The sequence below is a fragment of the Nicotiana sylvestris genome, chromosome 9 (assembly GCF_000393655.2).
Source record: "Nicotiana sylvestris chromosome 9, ASM39365v2, whole genome shotgun sequence".
In the NCBI taxonomy this organism is placed as follows: Eukaryota; Viridiplantae; Streptophyta; class Magnoliopsida; order Solanales; family Solanaceae; genus Nicotiana; species Nicotiana sylvestris.
Window position 1 is genome coordinate 54,488,346 of NC_091065.1, and position 24,907 is coordinate 54,513,252.

Here is a 24,907-nt window from a genome sequence, read left to right on the forward strand (position 1 = left end):
TATATTCACATCAAAAGCGCGTTCATATTTACGAGCTTTATTAATATTGTCACATTCACTTCGGGGAATGGATTAATATATATCAAAAGTTCTCATTCTTCAGGGAACGAAACATAATTATTTAAATGTGAATTAATCACACCAAATTGTGTGACGACTTATAACCTCTTTTAAGATATTGCTACTTCAGGAGCAAATCGAGGCATGCAAGTAATGTAGAGAAATTTTCTCTAATTTATCTTCAATTGTAACCATAGAAAGCCTAAATTATCACTTTTGATGGTCATAGACATATACCATTTCTGGTAGTTGTATATTACTTTCAAACTCTACCAAAGTTGCAAGCAAATTTATTGTCTTTGCTCGCCTTTATAATCAAGTTATAGGACTTCAATGTAAGGTAAAAACCTTACCTGATAAGCATGAAATGCTTTTAAAGTGGATGATGATGCTCATGAAATCATCGTAACCAAGAGCGTGACTTTAGTTGGAACACATATCTTCAACCGGGATGGACGTTAGTGCCAGCATCTCAACACCTCAGTTGGTTAGAACTTACTTAATTTTAAAGCTCTACCATTCACCTGAGATAGGAAAATCAAATTCGAAGTAAGTGCTCAAAATGACAGAGTCTCTAAAATAAAGACTGTAAAGTAAATAAATCAAAGACAAGTATAAGGAGAGAGATTGATATATTATTGAACTTTCAAACTGATGTACATAATGAACTGAAAAGTCTTTTATTTATAGAAGAAATGAAGCAGCTACGAGGATTTTCAGGAAGCAACTGCGAGACTCTTCTTCAGCTGCTTGTCAGCTGTCTGCATGAACTGCTTGCAACCTGCCTGCTTAATAAAAAGCTGCTACAAATTATTTCATTAACTTACTTGCAACCTGCCTGCTACTTGTAGATAAACTTCAACAAAATACTAAATGGATAAACATCTTCTGAAAGAATATAATAAATGAAAATCCACAATATAATAGTTTCCTAACACTACAATCTTTTTTCGGTTTCTGTCTACTCCATTTGCTTCTTCAGCGAATTTTGCTGTTACATGCCAAGTACCAGCAAAACCATCTCTCTCTCTCTCTCTAACCAATTCCTTCCTTGTTCTCTACTCTCTTTCTTCATATTTCCTCTTTGTTTTCAAAGACAACACTGGTACATTATTCGTTCGAATATTCTATAATTCTCCCTATACTTTCTTTCTCTAGATCTTCCCACGTTGATGCCGTTTCCCCTGCACTAACCGGTGAGCTTCATCTTTCCCAAAATTCTCTCTATTTGCACTTCCTTTCATGAGTATATGATATATAATTTGCCTTTTTCTGTGGCTCGAGAATCTCCTTTTGCCGTTACGGTTAGCAAATTTTGAAATTGCATTTTGTACTTATCTCTTCAAGCTCAATTTTCGTTTTTTTTTCTTTTTTTTTTCTAGTTGCTAATTTTAATTTTTAGAGTGCCGATTATACTAATCTTGGAGTCGAAGTTGCTTTATTTGCTTTTTTCTTAAGTTAAAATGTGCTGTTTGATTTAGACAACAGCTATACAATTTTCCTAACATGTGCTCTAGCGGTTTGAATTTGAACCATCACATTCATGTGTATTTTTGAACCTTATGATGATTTGATTTGATTATTCTCCATTATATCTTTTTGCTTAGTGATAACAAACAAAAATCAAATTTGATCATGAAATGGTGATTTTCTATTTATAGCGCACAAATGTTGCTGAAGAATCATAATAACATCAACGGAATAGTAAATACCTAAATGCTTATTACGTTCATGAGTGTTAATGACAAAAAGATCATATCAAGGGGAGAGAGCATTTGGTGTATAAAAGAGCAGCCTAACCATATCACCTCTCTTGTTTCTTTTATCTTTTCTGTCATATTCTGTCTCACCTTGTGTGTAACGGACAACTAAGAAAAGTTCTTTTTGCTTCTCTTTTACATGTTTAATCCCGCAGTTTTGATCTATTTAAACGATTGAAGATAGCATGATTTTTTATGTTCTATTGATTTTTTTTTTCCTGAATTTTTTGACAGATATGCAAGGAATTGACAGAAAATAGTGGCTGTTTTTAGATGATAACCACTGCTTGCAGCTTGTGAAGGCTGCATTTAAGCATGTTGATAAGTTTTCAGTTCATTTTCAATTACTCTTTCAATGAGAAGTGGATTTTTTACAATATACTGTATCATATGCCATATATAAAGCCTGATTTATGTCAACAACAACATGAAGAGCACTGTTTTTACAGTGTAGAAACCTCTATCAAGAGGTGAGAAGTCCATTGAGCAAGAGTTGGTCTGTCACTCATTTGTAAATCCAAAGATGGAAAAGTAAGGTCTTTGTTTGGATGTCGATTCGATACATAAATGTTGTTTCAACCTTGTGATTATCCATTTCTTATGTGCGACTTTATTATCCCAGATATAGAATTTTGAAGGAACTTGGAGATGGAACCTGCGGAAATGTATATAAGGCTCTTAATATGGAAACATATGAGATTGTAAGTGATTCTTTACTTTACTAAAATTTACTGTTTCATTTATCCATGTATCCGAATCATTTTTTTTTAAATTTCCTCTGTTCAAAGAGGAAAGCACTACTATTCTTTCAGAAACGGTTACTCTGAATAGGATGTTTCAAACATTTTTAAATATTTGTTTCTTAATATGTACTTGTCAAATGAGTAAAAAAAAATTAAGAATCAATATTTAGATTAGACATTTATATGTAGATGCGTTGATCCCCTACTTTGAATCCCACCATTCTTTCTTGTGATGGAGGGAGTAGTTGATATAAGAGCATGTTCCAGGATCTTGTTCTGCAAAATTTAGGCCTAACTGTGAAGCTTGAGGCCTTGAATTTTGAGAGAAGTTGTTGTTTGTGCGCCTTCAACTAGTTTTGGATTGAGAATAGTAGTAATAGTTATTCTGTCCGTGCATGTTTGGGAGTTGTGTGCTTGAATTAATGAAAACCCGTTAGTTTAAGCGCTAGCGCTTAACATATCAAAGACTTGAGAAGTAACGGTAGAACTAACTTGCTACTTGTCCTTGGTTTCCTTCATAATACATTTACATGGGTGCATCTCATATGCAACAGTAATTACACATGGAAGTTCCTAGATTGCCTAGCTTTGGGTAGTACATTTTTGGGAGTTGATGGGCATGTTAGGTTCAAACCACCTGATAAAAAAATGTTACCTTCATGTAACAATTAGCAAGACTCATGTGAAAGCTTCTTGCCACCTTGAGTGAGGCATCAGATTATGTCTAATGAAGAATGATGCATTAGGATTTTTTCAACTTCCTTTTCTTCCATTGGATGTGTTAGATATGTAGTTCTGTTTTCCTGTTGTAAACAGTGTTTTCTCAGCGATTTCTTTAGTTTTCCCAAAGGAGTTACTAATTTTCACTATTTCAAGTTAACACTACTACTATTAATTGTAGCGACATGGGAACCGATGCTTCAAATAGTCGGATGGTTTCTTTAGTGGATTATTTTGAGTTTCTTCAGTACAAAGCAGGTAAACAGACATCTTCTGAGATAGCTTCCGTTGTTCAGACAAGTAATAGTGTGACTTGTATCTCTCAATCTTCATCCTCTGAGTCTTGGGTCATTTAGTCAGGTGCATCAGATCATATTTCTGGTAACAAATCTCTTTTCACTACTATTTCGTATTCTCAATCTCTTCCAAGAGTCACAATGGCCAATGGGTCTCAAACCATGGCAACTGCAATAGGTCAAGCAAGCCCAATTCCTTCATTACCTTTAGATTCAGTTCTTTATGTCCCTAATAGTCCTTTTAATCTCATAGCTGTTAGTCGCCTAGCCAAATCACTTAAATGTGCCGTTTTATTTCTTGATGACCATGTTTTTATACAGGAACGCAGTACAAGGCGGATCATTGGTACTGGGCGTGAATCAAATGAACTTTATTACCTTATCCTTGCTAAATCACATGGACTCACATCTTGTCTTCCTTCAACAACTTGTCCTGTTACTGATTCACCAGATTTATTACATAAACGGTTGGGACATCCTAGTTTGTCAAAACTTCAGAAAATGGTACCTGGTTTATCTCACTTGTTAGCTCTAAAGTGTGAGTCTTGTCAGCTCGGTAAGCATACTCGCTCTCATTTTCCTCGACGTATTGATAATCGAGCAGAGTCACCTTTTACTTTAGTCCATTCAGATGTTTGGGGTCCTAGTCGGGTCAGTTCTACCTTAGGATTCCGCTACTTTGTTAGTTTCATTGATGACTATTCTAGGTGCACATGGATATTTTTGATAAAACATCGATCTGAGTTGCTTTCTATTTTCCTGACTTTTCACGCTGAAATTCAAATCAATTTGGGGTTTCTATTCGCACATTTCGTAGTGATAATGCCCGAGAGTATTTGTCTTTCCCATTTCAGCAGTTTATGAAATCTCATGGAATTATTCATCAAACATCTTGCCCGTACACATCTCAACAAAATGGGGTAGCTGAAAGAAAGAATAGACATCTTATTGAACCTGTTCGTACCCTACTCATACAATCTCATGCTCCGTTGCGTTTTTTGGGGGATCTAGTTCTTACATCTTGCTATCTTATTAATCGTATGCCATCTTCAGCTATCTAGAACCAAGTTCCATTCTCTGTTATGTTTTCCCACTTACCTTTGTTCTCTCTTCCACCTCGTGTCTTTGGAAGCACTTGTTTTGTCCATAACCTTACTCCAGGAACAGATAAGTTAGCTCCCCGTGCTCTTAAGTGCGTATTTCTTGGTTTCTCGAGAACGCAAAAGGGGTATCGATGCTATTCTCCTGACCTCCAGCGGTACCTTATGTCTGCTGATGTTACTTTCTTTGAAACTCAATCATACTTCACAGGTCCAGTTAATCGCTTAGATATTTCTGAGGTACTACCAGTCTCTTCTTTTAGAGATTCAGTCACTATCTCCCATCCATCTTCCTCTACAGCTCCACCACCTGTAGCTCCCGTTCCACCATCTATAGCTCCAGTTCCACCACTTATAGGTCCAATTCCTCCGCATAATCCAGTTCAACCTTCTGCAGCTCCGCCACTCTTGACTTATCATCGCCGTCCACATCCAGCATCAGGCCCAGGTGATTCACGTCCTGCATCAGATTCTGCACCTACTGCGGACTTGTCTCCTCTTAGTCAACCAATTGCACTCTGCAAAGGTGTACGGTCCACACTTAATCCTAATCCCCACTATGTTGGTCTAAGTTATCATCGTCTGTCGTCACCTCATTATGCTTTTATATCTTCTTTGTCCACTGTGTCGTCACCTCATTATCCCCACTATGCTTTTAATGTCTCTTTATCAGTTAGACATTAAAAATGCTTTTCTCCACGGTGATCTTGACGAGGAAGTTTATATGGAGCAACCACCTGGTTTTGTTGCTCAGGGGGAGTTTAGTGGTTGTGTATGCAGATTGCGCAGGTCACTATATGGTTTGAAACAGTCCCCTCGAGCCTGGTTTGGTAAGTTCAGCACAATTATTCAGGAGTTCGGCATGACTCGTAGTGAGGTTGATCACTCTGTGTTTTATCAGCATTCTGCTCCGAATCTGTGTATTTATCTAGTAGTTTATGTTGATGATATTGTTATTACTGGCAACGATCAGGATGATATTACTAATCTGAAGCAACATCTCTTTCAGCACTTCCAAACTAAGGATCTGGGCAGACTGAAGTATTTTCTAGGTATTGAGGTCGCTCAGTCTAGCTCAGGTATTGTTACTTCACAGCGGAAGTTTGCCTTAGACATTCTTGAGGAGACTGGAATGATGAGTTGCTGACTTATTGACTCTCCTATGGATCCGAATGCCAAGCTTCTGCCTGGACAGGGGAGCCTCTTAGAGACCCTACGAGATATAGGAGGTTGGTTGGAAAATTGAATTACCTCATAGTGACTAGACCTGACATTTCTTTTCCGGTGAGTGTTGTAAGTCAGTTTATGGATTCTCCCTGTGATAGTCACTGGGATGCAGTTGTTCGTATTCTTCGGTATATAAAGTCAACTCCAGGCAAAGGATTACTATTCGAGGATCGAGGACACGAGCAGATTGTTGGGTACACAGATGTTGATTGGGCAGGATCACCTTTTGATAGACGATCTACATCTGGATATTGTGTTCTATTAGGAGGTAATTTGGTCTCGTGGAAGAGCAAGAAACAAAATGTAGTTGCTCGATCTAGCGCCGAAGCGGAATATCGGGCCATGGCTATGGCAACGTGTGAGTTAGTTTGGGTCAAGCAGTTGCTCAAGGAGTTAAAGTTCGGAGAAATTAGCAGGATGGAACTAGTGCGTGATAACCAAACTGCTCTTCATATTGCGTCAAATCCGGTGTTCCATGAGAGGACTAAACACATTGAGATTGACTGTCACTTTGTCAGAGAAAAAATACTTTTAGGAGATATTGTTACAAAGTTTGTAAAGTCGAATGATCAACTAGCAGATATTTTCACTAAGTCTCTTATTGATTCTCGTATTAGTTACATGTGTAACAAGCTCGGTACATATGATGTGTATGCACCGGCTTGAGGGGGAGTGTTAGATATGTGTCTTGTCCCACATTGGAATAGGAGTAGCATGTCCTTGTATAGTATAGCTATAAATAAGGACCTCTTGTACTGTATTGAACACACAATATATCAATATATATCATATTTTCTCCCGTGCCTTCTCACAGGATGAAATGTTAAGTGGGAGGTCATGTTGCTTGTTTCATCTTAAGTTGCTCGAACTCTTCACTTTTGATGCGACACCCGTGTCGACACAACGTGGGTGTAGGTGTGGGATCCGTACCGGATCTTGTCAACTGATTTTAGGGCTTTGACCAAAATGGATGGAGAAATTCAGGACACGTACTTTGATTTTTGAAACCAAAACAAAAGTTAGGGTGACATTGAAGAAAATGGAATATCTTATATATAGAAATTTCTATGTCAGTCCTTTTCCTTTTATTTCCGTCTCGGATTCTCCTCTTGATTAATATTTTCTCCTTCTCGGAATACCTTGTAAGTTTTCCACCTAGTGTCTCATAATTTAGACATTTTTATAACTCTATTTTAGATATTTGAATTAATTTTAGCCGAAACCCACACCCCTATTCATACTTGGATTCGTATTCCTGAATTTTAAACTTTAGATGATGAAGAATCTAACCTCTAGATCCGCACCCGTATCAGACACCGGTGTCACCCGAGTCCGAGAAACTTAGGTTTCTTGTCTACGATGATGAGATGTTGCTCTATTGTCTTCACCTTTTGGAATGAGCAAGTGTTTTCTTACCACTAATTTTGTCTCTGCTTCCCCTACTTCTGATGGAGTTATGTCTAGTTGTTTACAGGTATACTATTTCCCAATATGGATATCTGTATGCTTGGAATTCCATAGGATGCTATTTCTTATCCAAGAATGTAGCTTAGATAGATTAACTAATGTTTTGCAGGTTGCGGTCAAGAAAATGAAGAGGAAGTTCTATTTTTGGGAAGAATGCATTAATCTACGTGAAGTAAAGGTGGGTGGCTTTGTTCCCAACACTTAATTGACTAGAAACATCGACAAAAGACTGTCGACTCACAAGGCTTAATACTGTTAGAGTTGCTTACGTGTATTAACTTGGTCTCACTGACTTTCTAGTGTTTCTCTCTGCAGTCCCTTCGGAAATTGAATCATCCTAACATAATCAAGCTGAAGGAGATTGTGATGGAAAACAATGAGCTTTTCTTCATATTTGAATACATGGTAGCATTTGAGACTTCTAGCTATAATTTCTATTTTTTTAGCTTTTTTTCCTCTTTGTCTGTGCAGTAAAATCTCTAAATACTTGTGAATGCAACAATTTCAATTAACATAGGCTGCATTTATGTCACTCTAGAAATTAGGTGGCTTTTAGCTTCAGAATCTTGAAATATTATGTCGATGTGAACCTCTTTAGCATCTCCCTTTGACCTGTATCTAGGAATGTAATCTTTACCAATCAATGAAAGAGCGACAAAGACCCTTCTCAGAGGAGGAGATCCGGGGATTTATGTTGCAGGTGCTGCAAGGACTCGCTCACATGCATAAAAATGGTTATTTCCATCGGGACTTGAAACCTGGTATTGAGCTATCAAATGATTATCTGTATTTCATGCAGCTTACGGATATTTTTCTTTGCGGCAGTGTGAACCTTAATTAGTAAACTTTGTTCTGTCTCAGAGAATTTATTGGTGACAAATGACATAATTAAAATTGCTGACTTGGGATTGGCTAGAGAACTGTCATCAATGCCACCTTTCACTGATTATGTTTCAACTCGTTGGTGAGTTATCTCCTCTACTCTCGGTGCATTATTCCTCTCCATGTGCTACTAAATATTTTGCTTCTGATGGGATGGGTGTTTATATGTTTAAAAGGTATCGAGCACCAGAGATCTTGTTGCAATCTTCTTCATACACACCTGCCATTGGTATGCACTGTCCACTCACTGTTCTATTCCAGAAGCTTCTTGAGTAATGCACTGGGTTTTTATTTGATACCAGCCAGATGCTGTATGTTTAGAAGCTAAAATTTGATTATTTCAGATATTGCCTTGGATCATTGTGCTCTAGTTACGTTCTTGATCTTGAATATTATTTATCAAGAGCAAAATGTTTACAATCTTGAATATTATTGTCAGTAGCTTTATATTTGGCCTTATTGAGATTAATTCTCTGTACATGACTGGGCATAAATTCGTTTGTGAAGTTTTATACTGGAACAAGATAAAGGCAACCGGTGAGTTTGATGGGAATAATATTTTGTTAGCTGTCATGGCTCTTAATAAGGTTAAATAAGCTTTAATCAGTTGGAAGGTTATATGAAGATAAATAAGACAATTCCAATAATTTCCTTGAACTAATTTCAAAATGCCTGACTCGAGTACATTAATGTTATGATTGAAAGTGTTAGTTTCTTAGGATAATGAAAGCTGGAAGGAACAAGTTTTCCGCTTCTTTTGATATAGTAAAACCTTGTCCTAGTACAACCTTGTTGCCTTCATCCCATTTTTTGTGATCTTAGTTTGATTGGCACATAGAATAAGAGTATAACTAAAAAATTGCACAGGCACCCAAAACTAATGATTAAGGTCTAGTTTGTAGATAGTTGAGTTGCTATTCGAGAGTTTGAACTTGATTTAGTTTTGCAATTACTTTTGGTATATACCCTTTGTTCTGCAATCTGTTTCTTGCCTCATTTTAATAAGGTCTACAATTGGCAGAAATAACCAGTCAATTGTTATTATTGGTTGCTTCTTTTGAATAGTTCCTTGATGTTTTCTTGCTTATATACCGTTATTCTTTATTATTGGTGTTGTGTAACATATGTAAACAACCAACACAGATATGTGGGCAGTTGGTGCAATACTTGCTGAACTTTTCACTTTGTGCCCAATTTTCCCTGGTGAAAGGTAATCTCATGGCCCATTATTAGTTACGTGAAAATGATGTGCTATATTCCTTCTTTTGGAGCTTAGACTTCTTTTTACCTCATATAGTTAGAATGCTTGTTGCTTTCGTGAAAATTTAAAGAGATGCTGATATATCTTGAAGTACTCTCATAGTCAATTACCCAGCGTTATTTTGATGTTGCAAGATTCTTTTCTGCTAGTAAATTGAAGCTTGATTTATTTGAATATTAAGTCATTATTTGGAGAACTGTAAATTTTGAGCTTTCTAATCTTCTTTTCCTATGGTTAGTGAAACTGATCAATTGTATAAGATATGCGGCATTCTTGGACCACCAGATTGGACTATCTTCCCAGAAGTGAGAAGTGCTTCACGATTGGTTGATATAAGTAATTTAAATGTAAGTCTAGCTTGAACCTATTGCAAGTTTCCTGCCATTTTCATGTGATCTCTCTTACTGATATGTGCATGCGCATGCTGATATGTGCACTAACACATTGAGTTCTTTCCTTCTGTTATTATCCTTTCTTTTTGGCAGGTTTCACCAGTCAATCTGTCTGATGTCATTCCAAATGCAAGTTTGGAAGCTATTGATTTGATCAAGGTTGTTCTTTGCAATCTCTACCATATTGCCATTTTTCTCATGAATTAGAAAATACTTAACAATTTATGCCTTCATATCATAGCAACTCTGTTCATGGGACCCTTTAAGGAGGCCAACTGCTGAACAATGCTTGCAGCACCCTTTTTTCCATGTAAGATATTTCTCTTATTTGTCATTTGCTTACTCTAATTAGAATTTGTTAGCGGCATGATTGGCATCTTTCCGTAATGGTTGAATAAGTTACTGTTTGCTAATAAATTAGGTTGGTAAGTGGATACTTAAGCCACTAGAGGATCCGCTGCAGCTTAAGTTAAGCAATGGTGGTAAGAACTCACAAAACACTTTTAGCCTTGGTGTTATCTTTAACAAGTCTGTGAAGCTAACCTCTGTTTCTGCAGGACCTAAGCCAAATCTTGAGTTGAACCTCTGGGACTTTTGGAGACAAAAAGATGACTATTTTCTTGGTTTAACTTTGGCAATTAACCCAAGTCCTCCTAGCTTGGGTATGTATTTTATATTTTTCATTATTCCTGTTACTTGCAGGGCAATATGCTTTCCATTTTCTTTTTCATGATACCTTTTGCAGCCGTGAAATATAAATTTGCAACAGTCTCATGTCTTTGCTGCGATGCACATCTGCCTGTGACTCAATCTGTTGCAAAAACTGCATTTACATGTCTGCCTAAGAGTCACTTTGCTAACAAAATTACAGTTTGGTTGATGTTAATCCTGGATCTCATCATAATTGGTGCAATTCTTCCCTGTTTGTCTCTTATAAGTTATGCCTACACCACCATACTCCCCTAAAAGAAAAATAAATGAAAAAAATTTCCCAGTAATAAGAGTTATACAAATAAAAAAAATCCTTAAAGAAATAAACTATCATTGTCATTAGAAATAACTTTTATTTCAAGTGACAGATTATTTTTGTTTCAAGTAGAAGTGATTGTCCCCGTTTAGTTTGTCTTGAATTTAAACTTCTTGATCATGTTATATAGATTTATTTCCTGTGGAAATGACAAGTAGAAGTCGAGGCACAGGCACGGTAAGTTGTATTGTGTTTTCTTTTCTCAGTAGCTTTACTCACTGTTTTTAGGGTTTTCTTTCACGATGCTCCTGATCACCTAGCAGTTACATTGGCCTGAATAATTTTCTGGCGACAAATGGCAGGATATGTTGTTTTGTTCTGATTTTCAGGGTCACTCACAGCAATCAGGTAGGTTGTGTACATCTCTTGATATCTTTAATACCTTATTGTGTTGACCATTGTAGAAATTTATGGGACTTGTCCTTGCTGCATATAATAACCCCTGCGGGACATCTTTGGGTTCTGTTCTTTAAGCATTTAGACCTTCATATTCAATGTTATCATTGCTGATGCTTTTTTTTCAAAAAATTTTTTAACAGTTTTTTGGTCATTGCTTCCTCCTGATCACCATCAAACCTCTGTGCCAATGGAGTCGTCATTGATGTCATCATTCAGGTCACTTACTATTCTTCTAATTAAACTTCGGTCGGTTGTTTAATAATGTACTATTTATGGAGTACGGCGAAGGAATACATCTTCCTTCTCTTTACAAATTTCTACACTACTAAGGTTTCCAACAGCAATATCAATATATTCCCACAGTGTGGGGTCTGAGGAAGGTAATGTGTACGTAGACCTTACCCCTACCTTGTGGAGGTAGAAAAGTTGTCTCTGGTAGATCTTTGGCTCAAGAAAAGCAATATTCGGCAGGTTGAAAAAGAGAAACAATAGTGAAGAAGCCATGTTGAAAACAATGAAGACAAGAATAATAGCAACAAGAAAATAACAGGGTAACGAGAAAACTGAAACAAGGAAAGCAACATGTAGTAATAAAATCGAAGGTTAAGAGAATACGATAATGATAATAATCATACACTTGATATGAAAAATGCGGAACATATACGGTAATCCCAAATTCGACTACCTACTAACTTTCTACACTAATCCTCGATCTCCACTTTCTCCTATCTAATATCATGTCCTCAATAAATTGGAGGTGTGCCATATCCTGTCTAATCACTTCTCCCTAATACTTTTTCAGCCAACCTCTACCTCTCCTTAGACCCACAATAGCCAATTTCTCACACATGCTCACTGGGGCATCTATGCATCTCCTCGTCACATATCCGAACCATCTCAACCTCGCTTCCCTCATCTTGTCAACCACAGAAGTTGCTCCTATCTTGTCCTGAATATCTTCGTTCCTAATCTTATCTCTCCTAATATGTCCACAAATCTATCTCAACATCCTCATTTCCGCTACTCTCATCTTCTGAGCATGAGAATTTTTGATTGGCCAACACTTCGTACCATACAATATGGCTGGTCTAACAACTCTATAGAAATTACCTTTAAGTCTTAGTAACACCTTTTTATCTCATAAAATACAGCATACGAGCTTTCGTTTCATCCACCTCTCTCCAATATGTTGTGTGACATCGTCGTTAAATCGCTTTTTTGGATTATAGACCCCAGATACTTGAAACTTCCTCTCTTGGGGATGACTTGTGCACCAATCCTTACTTCCACGTCCGCCTCATGAGGTTCGTCATTGAACTTGCACTCTAAGTACTCCGTCTTGATCCTGCTCAACCTGAAACCTTTAGACTCTAAGAATTATCTCCAAACTTCTAGCCTAGCGTTAACTCTGCCGTGTGTCTCGTTAATCAACCCTATGTCATCTGCAAATACCATACACCATGGCACCTCTCCCTGGATATGTCCCGTCAATTCATCTATCACCAAAGCAAATAAAAACGGGCTAAGAGTTGATCCTTGGTGCAACCTCATCACAACTCGGAAGTGTTCCGAGTCTCGTACTGCTCTTACCCGGTTCTTGGCTTGATCATATATGTCCTTAATCACCCTAATATATACCACAGGTACACCTCTAGCATCCAAACATCTCCATAGAACCTCCCTCGAGACTTTATCGTATTCTTTCTCTAGGTCAATAAACACTATATATAGATCCCTCTTCCTCTCTCTGTACTGCTCCGCCAATCTCTTAACAGGATGGATAGCTTTTGTCGTAGATCGCCCCGACATGAATCTCAATTGGTTCTCGGAAATCGACACCCCCCTCTTATCCTCATCTTCACCACCCTCTCCCAAACTTTCATCGTGTGGCTAAGCAGCTTGATACCCCTATAACTGTTACAATTTTGAATATCACCCTTGTTCTTGTACAACAGAATCATGGTATTCCACCTCCATTCCTCGGGCTTTTTTGATTTCCTAAAAATGACATTAAACAACCTAGTTAGTCACTCTATAGCTGCCTTGCCTGCGCTCTGCCATAATTCTACCAGGATATCGTTATGCCTGGTCGCTTTTCCCTTCCTCATCTTACGCATAGCTCCCTCAGCTTCCTCAAACTTTATACGCCTACAATACCCAAAATCACGACAACTCTCGGAGTGCTCTAAATCACCCAACATAATAGTCCTTTGCCCCTCTTCATGCTAGAGTCCATGTCACTACTAAGGTTTCCCAGTATATATAAAAAGCCCTTTGCTCATAATCATTAGTGTTGTCTCAATTTGCTTTGTCCCCTTTTGATTTAGCTCAATTAATTAACGGCGGGATGTGAGTAGATTAATAGTTTTAGAACATCCAAGTGTTTATTAATCCATGATTTTGTGGTGTGGAAAAATGGATTAAAGGATAAAAGATTGCATTAAAAAGTAACAGTGGGTCTCATTTTTTTTTTTTTTTTTTTATAGTTTCTGAAATGTATTTAAATTTTCGAATTGAGAAAAGTGGACATTATTTTGGAATTATCCTAAAAGAAAGTAGGCTAAGCATATCCTACTGAGAGTGTAATTATATTATCCTCCAACTCTAAACAGTCGAGCTCAAGTGTTTGTTATCAAAAGAAAAGCAAACACTAAAAAGACCTTGTCCTCCACTTTGTATTTCAACACGAGTGTATAATTATCCCGTTCAACTAACTTGGACGGGTTAAAACGGATTCAGAGGGTGCAGTCCAAAATTTGATGGATGAATTGGTAAAGATGAGTTGAGACAAAATACTTTTTGAAAAAACAAAGAAAAGAAATGACGAAGTACTTACTAAAGAAAAAGATCAGATTGGTCAAACTGTTCTAAGTGATAATACACCCCCCTCAAGTTCGGATAGTAAGGGGTCGTTTGGTAGGGTGCATAAGAATAATGCTGAATAGGGTGTATTAGTAATGTTGATATTAGTTATGCTTGCATTAGTTATGCTGGTATTAGTTATGCTGACATATTTCTTATCCATTGTTTGGTTTGATGTATTAAAGAATTGTTTGTTTACAAAAATGCCCTCAAAACCAGTCCATCACTTTAACTTTCTAAATGAAACATATGTTGAGAAATATTTTTATATGAAAAAGTTTTAAAAAAATTATTTAATTTGTCTACCTATATTGTAAAATAGAACTAAATATTTATTTATAAAAAAGGAAATATGCTAAGTATTTATTTATTTACTAGGGCTATAATTTTATTTCTCACTATTTGGATTATTTTAAACTTCCATCAATATAATAACTAGTATATTTTAATCAAGCATAAATGTTGAAGGACAATTTTGTCTTTAACTAAGCTAATGCTTGCATTAAAACCCATTGCATTGCTAATACCATTGTTTTCTATGCATTAGTTATGCATAGGGTAATACCAAATAGGATGTATAACTAATGCATAGGTTCAAAATATCTACCAAACAATGTATTATTAATACACAAAGCTAATGCATGCATTATTTTATCTAATGTATCCTACCAAACGACCCCTAACTGGATTCTTCAAAACCCTTAGGCTATCAAATATATGGTTGGGTCAAACGATTAAGACATTGCTCATATCTTGATGGTTTAGCAGTAAGCAATACTTACCTGCTCAAAATGACACAATTAACCAAAAAATGCAATCACGTGTGTGTGACGGCAAAACGCATCAGCTTTAAAATTAAAATGACCTTTTTTCTTGAATGAGATTATTATAACTGAAAGTAGACATGGAGTAGTATCTTCTATTCATGATATAGAGGTCCTTGAATTTACAAGAGGACGTTGAAAGTTGGTGAACATCTTTCTTTAAACAGTAGGCGGACATCAAAAGTTATTGTACTTATGTAAACAGTAGATGCACACAATAAATTCTTTTTTATCTTTCAACAGCTCAATTCCACACACAACTGCGGGAGTACCACAATCGAGGGGATTCCCCTTGGCATCTCTGCAGTCTAACATCTTGGACCACCCCTTTCTAGCCATGTCCTCCTCCTTCCAGCAGAGACATTGTGTTTGAGCAACTGATTCTGCTGTTAGGGTGAGTAATTAAGTGATTTATAGGGAATACAGTTGTAGTTTGCAACTGTTATTGCCCATAAAAAAATATAATTGTCTTTTACGGATCATCACAAGCCCTATTTTAATTCTTAGAAGTTTTTTCTTCTAAAACGTAGATGATTCATGCCCCTTTGTGGCTTAGTTGGTGTAATATATGGGAATTAAGATGAAATGTGTTTTCAGCTGTGTATGAAGCATCAAAGACGAGGAGAAAGAAACTATATCGCTATTCTTTATTTTAATGTAACTAGTAAAGACCAGTCTTGATTTGAGCATATGCTTATTTGTGCAACAAACTGAAAAGAAATGATACGTGACCTTATCTGACAAGCTAATAGCATTTCACAGCCAATTTCTGATTGCTGATAACAGTGACTGAATCGTGGAGCCTTAATTTCTGCATGGAAAATTTTATGTATGCCAGATTCCTCTTCTTCCCGTTTTTATTTGCATTTTGGGTTAAAATTTAAAGAATTTTAGTTATATGTGACAGTGTAATTTCTTACATTATTAATGTGATATAATCTGTTATTAGGAAGTTATTTAGTATTGTTTTTTTAGGTTATTAATCAATACTTTAATAAAAAGTTACGTAGTTTCATTTCAAGTGACCTGATGGTCAAAATTTGACATTGTGCGGGTACATTGGGAAGTGCTCAATTTATTGTAATAATGCCAACTATACTATCCATAGCCACTTGCAACTGAAAGGTGAGATGAACGTTGAAATATCCTAGGTACTTGAAACCTTAGCCATGGCCATCATTTCATGAACTAAATCCTCTATGAACTTGCATTGTATATCCTTGTTCAACAGAAACTCCTTCCATTTCTTCTGATTTTCCCTAATTAATTTACCGGGCTGCTTGTCAATCTCCACCATCACCATCTCCGCAGCTTCCTTAATGTCTTCTTTACCAAAATATCCATCTTCATCTCTCCTATTTACCTCCACCCCAGCTTTCATATCCCCACTCACCAGCTTTGCATTCAGAAACTGGTCACCTTTCTGGGGCAACATAACTACTTGACAGTCATTCACTAGTGCCTCTATCACTGAACTGAACCCTGCATGACATACATAGCAACCTACGCTAGAGTGAGCTAATATATGCTGTTGTTGCACCCAACCTGAATGAATTATTCCCTTGTCTTTAACTCTTTCTAGAAACCCTTGTGGTAAAGCTCGGTTTAACTCGACTGAGAAATCGACATTGGCAGGAAAATTTAGGACCAGAAAGAAAGGTAGCCCAGTTTGCTCCAGACCTAAAGCCAGTTCTTTGATTTGTTCATCCTTCAAGAAAGTTTCACTTCCAAAAGAACAGTAAATGACTGTTCCAGCTTCAAACTTGTTTAACCAACTAGACCATCTCTCTTCCAATTTACCAGAAGGTGGATCAGGGACTACTGGTCCTACAAGAAAAACAGGTTTATTGAATTGTGCTTTCACGTATTCTATATAAGGGCCTTCCATTTGAGAACAAGTCTTGACTAGTATAGCAGAGCAACCCTTGAGTCCTGAGAGTACACGGTCATATACAGTAGGACCGCCATGGAAGCTCTTGAAAATGTATAGAAAATCTCGAGCCTCAAAAGTTTTGACTGAAGTGACAGAGGTGTGAGGAAATCCAGGTGGAGGTTTTGTCATGTCTTCAAGACGGGGATATTTTTTGGGTTCAGGGACTCTAGCAGGGCAAGTAAGAAAAGCAGTGGAAAGTGCAACAAAAACAGAGTAAAAAACAGTCTTGATACCTAATTCATCAACCATTTTTGGGAGCCATTCTTGAGCAAAATCAAAGAGAACAAAATGGGGTTTGAGATGGGTGAGTAGAGTCCTGATTTGTGGTTGCATAAGGTCTAAAGCAACTTTGAGAAGTTCTGCAGTTACTGGTGTCAACTCAGCAGTACTTTCTGCACCAGGAGGTAGACCTTCAACTTGAGGAAGAGTGAGAGGGACTATATGAGTAGTGGGAGCAGAATTCAACATAGATTTGACTCTGGTCGCATTGCCAGATGCGGTGAAGAAAGAAACTTTGACATCATGAGAGGAGAGCTTGTTAGCAAGCTGCACAAATGGACTAATATGACCAAAAGCAAAAAATGGGAACATAACTACATGAAGAACATCATTTGACTTCTCATTCTCCATGATTGATTCTGTAGTATAATTATGAGTGTGTGTTGTAGTATTAGCTATGCAAATAATCGGAACTTCCATATATAGTAAGACATGGAGAAGCCAAAGTAGGAGTAGGACCAAAAAGAGTAGAGACACGGGAAGAAAGCAGGATGTAGAATGGTAGGTAGAATGAATGGTGAGCTGATGAGCATTTTTAGGCCTCGTGGACAAACCGTCGATCAACAAAAACTTGCGGTATATTCTGTTGTAGGTTAGTATAACCATTTAATGACTCTTGAATGACCGCCACTTTAACGAGTAATAATAGTTGTTTGGTACAAAGGTATCTTATATCTTATGTACCATATAAATACTATTTATTTAGGTGTTAAATTTTTTTACTTATTTTTTGTTATATGTTACGGGTAAAAGACACTACTAGTCATTTTAGTCAAGCTACCAAAATAGCCCAAAAAAATTACCAATGATATACAACATTCAAAAAATATAGGCAGAAAAGATCTTTTTCAATGGGTGGTATGGCGATTCATAAAAAACACATTGATAAGGCAATATACAAAATTTGACAAAGTTTGAAGGTGAGTTAGACTAGTTTGGAGTTAAAATTCATTATCAATATAAACAATATTTTAAAAAAAAGGCAACAAAGGATTTTTTTTTTCTCCAATGGGTATGGTTGGAAGTCGTTGAAAACATATGAGGCATTATACATAATTTGAGCAAGATTGGAGGTGATCTGGAGTGGTTTGGTATCGAAATTCGTAGTTAAAATTGAGCTTATTTTTTTTTTCTTCAACACATGTATCAAACATGTATCATGTGGTTGATATACATGTGATACACATTTGATACACATATAATATTCAAATAATACATAGTGTGATATACCTATTAGGGGCGGATTCACCTTAGAGCTGTTTGGCTTTTAAGAGTGAATCTTATATACAAAATTTTTAAAAAATATTGGTTCCATATTGCAGTGTGAACCCATGGTGGAAAACATATGCTGGGTTCCTTACTGCCTTAATTTCTTAGAGCTTCTGTTAATGTATACCCATGGCCCAATGTTCCAGATTAATGAAAGCAATTGCTAATTTCTTTTGAAAATTTTACTCCTATAGCAAAGATTTACACCATATTTATTATAAATAAAAATCTTTTTAAAATATTATTTGTTAGTTGCCTTTTAGTTTTTATTTGCAAAATAGGTATTTATGGTCAATTCTTACCGTTAAACCATTAAATACGCTGCCTAATATTTTCCTCTCTCATTCTTTCAGTTTATTCTTTTCCAAAATCACCGCATAGTATTTTATTTCTCTCTCCACGATCTCTCTCTCACAGCGATATTGTCTTCTCCATTGTTGAACCACAATTCTCCTTTATTAGTGCCATCGTCTCCCTCAATTTTCAATATTTTTTGCTCCAAACGTTGTGGTAAGTGTTAAAGTTTTTGGGTTTTTGGTCGGTTAAAGCTTCTTCTTTTTCTCTTCAATAGTTTTTTTTTAAATATTCACCATTGTTAGGTTTTCTGCAGAATACCCGCTAAAGCACTCAATTTCGAAGGGTCATCTTTCGATACTATAAAAGCTTTGTTAGGTTTTCTGCAGAATACTCACTAAAGCACTCAATTTCGAAGGGTCATCTTTCGATTTGCAAATCACTCAAGAGGAACCTGTATTTGTAGGATCATCAGCAACCATTAAAGCCGAAACAACAACAACGACAACAACAACCCAGTATAATCCCACAAGTGGGGTCTGGGGAGGGTAATATGTACGCAGACCTTACCCTTATCCCGAGGGGCAGAGAGGCTATTTCCAGGAGACCCTCAGCTCAACACAGCGACAAGAGACGATATATTAGTATTATCAATAGACTCATAATAAAATAACATAGCATAACATAAAATAAAAATACCAGCAATATAAGAAATATAGGAAGAACCATTGAAGCCGAAAGGTGAACAAAAATACGCAATGACCCTAATTGTAGATATATTTATATGTATTCGAGTCAGCACACATTGATTTTTAGTTTGTATAGTGATTTTCTCTTCTTATCTTTAGATGTATTTATATGTATTCGATATACACTGATTTTTATTTTGTATAGTGATTTTTGACTGTTGTATTTAAATGTATTTATATGTATTTGAGCTCATACAACAACATTTTTAAATTCATTGTTAGTTATATCATTTAGATGTTATTCATCAATTAGTTATGCATTCAATCTAACTGTATTCTTCTGCATTTTCAACCTAACTGTATCCATATATATTTAAAACAACAATACAGTAAAATATAGTAAAATACTCTCAATACAAATAGAAAATTAATGAATACAACTAATGAAATATACTCAATAAAGCAGTAATACCATGTATTAGGAATAAATAAAATATTGTGAATATGAAAATAAACTTGAATACATTGAACACAACTCTTAGATACAATAGAATATAAGCACTAGGTTTATTATGAAATATGCAGGCAGAAGGTTACTATTACAGGTTGTATCCGACATAAATACATGATGTATTCATATATAGAAATCAAATTTCAAAGTAGTTTTGTAGATACTTGTATCAATTCCGAGCAAAATCTCAAACAATGTTAGGAAAAAAACAAAAAAAAGCTTGAACTGTATCAGAAAAAAGAGGGAGTGAAACTCTGAAAAATACTCTATTTTTTGGTGTTTAGCGTCTGATAAATCTTCTCATTAATTGGATTGACAATGTTGTGTGTTATAATTGATTTAGGTGAGTTATATTAGGAGTGTATCTCGTTAAGTTAGCAGCTTTCCGTTATTAAACAATTGGAACGACCTATTATTACGTTGTATTCATGAATACAGGGTATGAATACATGTGAATATAGCGGCTGACAGCTGGATTGCCCTGTAGTCGATTTTTGCTATTGTATTCATGAATACAGTAGCTCGAATACATCTAATACCATAACAACTGAAAGACAACTATGGAAAGTAATTATGTTTGTGGTAGCTATAGGAAGTTAATAGCCACTAAACAATAGTCACTTTTGGAAATTCCTCATTTCTTTTTGATAAATATATAATGTAATTTTTGAATTTTAAATCATTATTGTACTTAGAGATAATGTTTATCTTTTAGATCAGCATGTAACTATAAAAGCTCATTGTATCTGCAACAATATTTATCAAGAAATATTACTTGTTTCATGGTAACAGAAGTCTAGGTTTTCTCTCCTTTGTTGACTCATGGCTTCCAACATCTCTACCGAATCAGTTCCTTCTTCCCCAGCCTGCATCACTAATGCTTCCTCCATTCTTCCATCCTCTCCCTCTGCTATTTCCGTCTCAAACATTAAAAATCTTGTCCCTACTGTTCTTGACTATACAAACTATATGTTATGGAGAGAGCTTTTCTTACTCGTCTACAAAGGTCATGGTATTTATGGCTTTATTGATGGAAGTTTTCCCTGTCCTAAGCCTACTATTCTTCATGATGATGGTAATTCTATCCAGAACCCTTCCTTTCAACAGTGGATTCAACTTGACTCCATTGTTCTTTCATGGATTCAAGCAACAATTTCCTAGGAGATTCTTCAAGCTATTATCAAGCCAAATCATTCTCTCACTTCTAGAGACGCGTGGCTTCAAATCGAGCGTTATATTTCGTGATCAAGTTAGTTCTCGAACACTTCAACTCAAAGTCCAGTTTCATAACCTTAAGAAAGGTAACCTTTCAATTAATGAATATGTCCATCGTCTCAAATCCATTGCAGATGCGTTGACGTCCATAGGTAATCCAATCTCTGAATCTGATCTTGTTCTACAAATACTTTCTGGATTAACTCCAGAACATATGTCTATGAGCACCTCTATCTCTACTCGTGTTCCTCTTCCGACCTTTATTGAAGCACACTATCTACTTTTCCTTCATGAAGCCCAATTAAGTAGTCTCTCTAATTCTACTATGGATAATTCCACCACTGCTTTTATGGCCAAGCAGCAATCGTCTCCCTTTTATGATCGTGGACGTGGTCATCATAACAATGGTGGGCGCCATTCTAATGGTGGTCGAGGTCGAGGTCGCTATAATCAAGGGAATACCAAATTTTTTAATGTTGGGCCTCAACAGTTCACTCCACGTCCCCGTTTTCCTTCCATCTTAGGTCCTCCAATTTCTTATCCTGCTGCTTTCAATCCATCTCAACCTAATAATGTGACGCTTTACTGCCAACTGTGCTATGCGCCACACCACACTGCTCGAGATTGTCCTTCTCTAAATTCTAAGGCCTTTGTCTCAGATACTAGTTCTAACTACTCATGTTCTTCACCTGGTGATGCCTCTTGGTTTGTGGATAGTGGAGCATCTTCTCACATGACTCCAAATGCATCCAATTTATCCTCTATTACTCCATACAATGGCTCAGATCGTGTAGTTGTGGGTAATGGAACTCAACTCCCTATTTCCTACACTGGACATGGTATTTTCTTTACTTCTGATTCTCTTTTTTCTCTTAGAGATATTTTAGTTGTTCCCCATCTTTCCACCAATTTACTAAGCGTTCGTAAATTTGTTTCGGATAATAATTGTTCTATGGAATTTGATCCTTTTGGTTTTTCTATTAAGGAACTCAAGACGAAGAAGCCTCTCATTCGGTGCAATAGTTCTGGACCACTTTATGCCTGTGAGCACGTGATTTTTGCCCTATATATGAATAATTCCCAAAATTCAAACAAAATAATTTTTCTTTATTTTTACAATTCTTGTGAATTTTGGTGTCATTTCGTGTTAATTGTTTGCATTTTATTTGTGCATGTTAATTCATATAAAACACAAAAAATATGCATTTGCATTTAGGATATAATTTTATATTTTTAGGACCGATTAGGGGTTAGTTTGTTTTAGAACCAAACATGAAAAATTACAAAGTAGCTCACTTTCGCTTTTTAATTGTTTTAATCAAAAAATTGGCGTAAAATAGGTTTTAGATTATTTTTAGAGTTTAATTAGTTTAGTTTTGAAATATATTAGGACTTTATTTTAATTGTTGCAATTCTATAAAATCAGAAAAATAATTACAAAATTACAAAGTGGAAAACAAAATAGATAAAATGAAATAAAAAGGAAACAAAGCAAAAAGGAAGCAATTGGGCCTTTTTCTGAAATTGAGCACCAGCCCAATCACGCCTAAGCAGCCCAGAACCCTCTGGTCCAAGGCGTTAGATCAAAACGACGCCGTTTGGCGTCGATTAATCCAAGCCGTCGAGGTCTCATGATCTAACGGTCGGGAAGCCCCACTCTTACACTATATAACTGTCCAAACCTTACCCCCCACCCCGGTCCTTCGCCTTCCTCACCCTAGCTCTCCTTGCAAACCCTAATCCCAGCCGCCCCAAAATCCTCGCCGGCGGCAAGTGCAACCTACACCGTTCAAACCCAAATTAACACCATAGATCCCCCATGAATCCCTCTTTCCATTCCCGCTATTGGTTTCCCTCGAATATTGCCAGAGTTCGTCGAATTTCAGTTTGAAGTTTTCCGGCCAAGTCGCAAGTTCGTCCAAACCGGCCCAAAATCATACCACACCATCCCCAGACTTCCCTCAACCCAAATCCATGACCATCTTCCTTCGAATCCCGGTGGAGCGGCTCGAATTTCAGATCTAAGAATTTCTGGCCAAAACCCTAACCCAAAATTTTTGTGATTTCAGACCGTAATATCCTTAACCATGTGTTCTCTTGTAAAAACACATGGTTAGGGATGTTACGTGTCAAAAATCCTAAAAGATTCGGACGTCGATGGCTGACCGGCGTTTCTCTTGGCATCAGTGAGCTCTCGTTTTCCTCTCTTCTGTTTGCTTCTATTCTAATACTGGCTAGTGTCCAAAGTTTTTGTCAACTCCGTCTGGATTCCATGTTTTGATTTATGGCTTGATTCTAATTTATTTTGTTCTTGGCATATTAGTTCACTCTGTTTCGATTCAAGAAGTTAGTTTAGGTTTTGATTAGTTTAGGTTTTGATTAGTTTAAGTATAATCAGAATAATTGTTCTTCACTTTAGTTTGCTAATGGTAAGTCAGTGCTAATGTGTTTTGTTGATAATTGGTCATTGGTTAAGCGGTCTTTGATCGGGATTGATTTCAGTTAGTAGTAGTTGATCATTCAATTTTAGTGTTAATTGGTGTAGTGTTTAAAATATGTGTATTGGATATAGCTGAGTAAGTCATTTGTTAATTAACTTTAGTTAAGTTTTAGCTAGGGTAAGGGACTGGGATCAGTTGACCTTAGTCTGTAGTTTTCAGACTATTAGAAGGACATTTTAGGCATAGAAAATGGCAGTTTCTTTAGGAATAGTAATTTCAAAGTAGGGATAAGGGTAGTATAGGTAGTTTAGGGGGAGAAAAGTATCCTAGGGCCTTCTAGAAGGGTATTTTAGTGTAGATTTCAGCCAACTTAGGATATTAGCTTGGGAAACAAGTCAAGAAATGGGGGACTAAACTGAAATAGGGGAGGGACTAAAAAGAAAACTAAAATCTAATTCACCTTCTTGTGTCACCTATAAAAAGGGCATCAAGTGCCTTGAGGAAGGGTCTTCTTTTCAACCATTATTAGCTCCCAAAAACTCTAGCCATTATAGACTTTAGATCTGAAGTACTGTTCCATTAGGCATTGAGTGACTTTCAATTCTCAGCTTTCGATTTACCACTTCCTAGTTCGAATTTTTGGTTGTCATGACTTAGCAGTCTCATGGATCTATTTCTGTTGGTTTTTTTTGAGTTCATTTGAATCAGTTCAGGCCCTTCAGTTGAGGCAGCAGTCGAGTAGTGTGTTACTTAGTGTTTGTTGAAGCTGTTTTGTGTTAAATCACACTTGTTTGGTTGTTGTTTGAGATTGGTTCTGGTGTTTAATTCTCCCTGAGCTGCTGAATATTGCTTTTGGATACTGCTGTTGTTTCACCTGCTTCTGCTAACTCCTTCTTCTTTCACTGCAATTCAAAAACCAGGTACATATCCTGAAGTTTGACGCTATGTATCTTCATTTCACTCTGGAAATATGAATCAGGATTGAAGTGAACTATCTGCTGTGGAGTTGTAGTTTATATGATTTTGGCATTAATGCTTTATATATGTAGTTCATCTGTTTCATTATAATTATATTCTTTGGTTAAAACAGGTGATGCATGTCTGATAGTCGAGTCATGTAGCTAAACAGATGCTCATTGGACTGTTAAACTCATTGACTTCATTGTAGGTAGATAACCTGTTTAGATTGGTTTGGTACATATTTGATAATCGATTCCTAGCTGGATTTGAGTTAATGGGACTGTTAAATAAAGGTT

General features: G+C 36.5%; 2 protein-coding genes across 7 annotated transcripts; one reads left to right on the forward strand and one right to left on the reverse strand.

Annotated features, from left to right (window-relative positions):
* Positions 1–1,010: 1,010 nt before the first annotated feature.
* On the forward strand, positions 1,011–24,773 carry LOC104213557 (serine/threonine-protein kinase MHK-like). 6 transcript variants are annotated; one of them, XM_009763080.1, is made up of 19 exons: positions 1,011–1,256; positions 2,055–2,137; positions 2,270–2,351; positions 2,443–2,521; positions 7,483–7,551; positions 7,689–7,778; positions 7,996–8,134; positions 8,235–8,337; positions 8,432–8,484; positions 9,399–9,465; positions 9,755–9,863; positions 10,002–10,067; positions 10,150–10,218; positions 10,330–10,390; positions 10,466–10,570; positions 11,066–11,112; positions 11,238–11,283; positions 11,475–11,550; positions 15,264–15,709. In XM_009763080.1, exons 3-19 carry the CDS (start codon positions 2,344–2,346, stop codon positions 15,391–15,393), a joined length of 1,317 nt encoding a protein of 438 aa, XP_009761382.1. In that variant the 5' UTR covers positions 1,011–1,256; positions 2,055–2,137; positions 2,270–2,343; the 3' UTR covers positions 15,394–15,709. The 6 variants fall into 6 exon arrangements, 5 of the variants coding, with proteins under 5 accessions (XP_009761382.1, XP_009761387.1, XP_009761386.1 ...); XM_009763085.2 differs by lacking the exon at positions 15,264–15,709 and adding an exon at positions 24,572–24,773 and having other exon boundaries at positions 2,055–2,351; XM_009763084.2 differs by lacking the exon at positions 15,264–15,709 and adding an exon at positions 15,783–17,622 and having other exon boundaries at positions 2,055–2,351.
* LOC104213556 (anthocyanidin-3-O-glucoside rhamnosyltransferase) lies at positions 16,011–17,652 on the reverse strand. Its single transcript, XM_009763078.2, has one exon. It carries the CDS (start codon positions 17,650–17,652, stop codon positions 16,168–16,170), a length of 1,485 nt encoding a protein of 494 aa, XP_009761380.1. The 3' UTR covers positions 16,011–16,167.
* Positions 24,774–24,907: the final 134 nt, after the last annotated feature.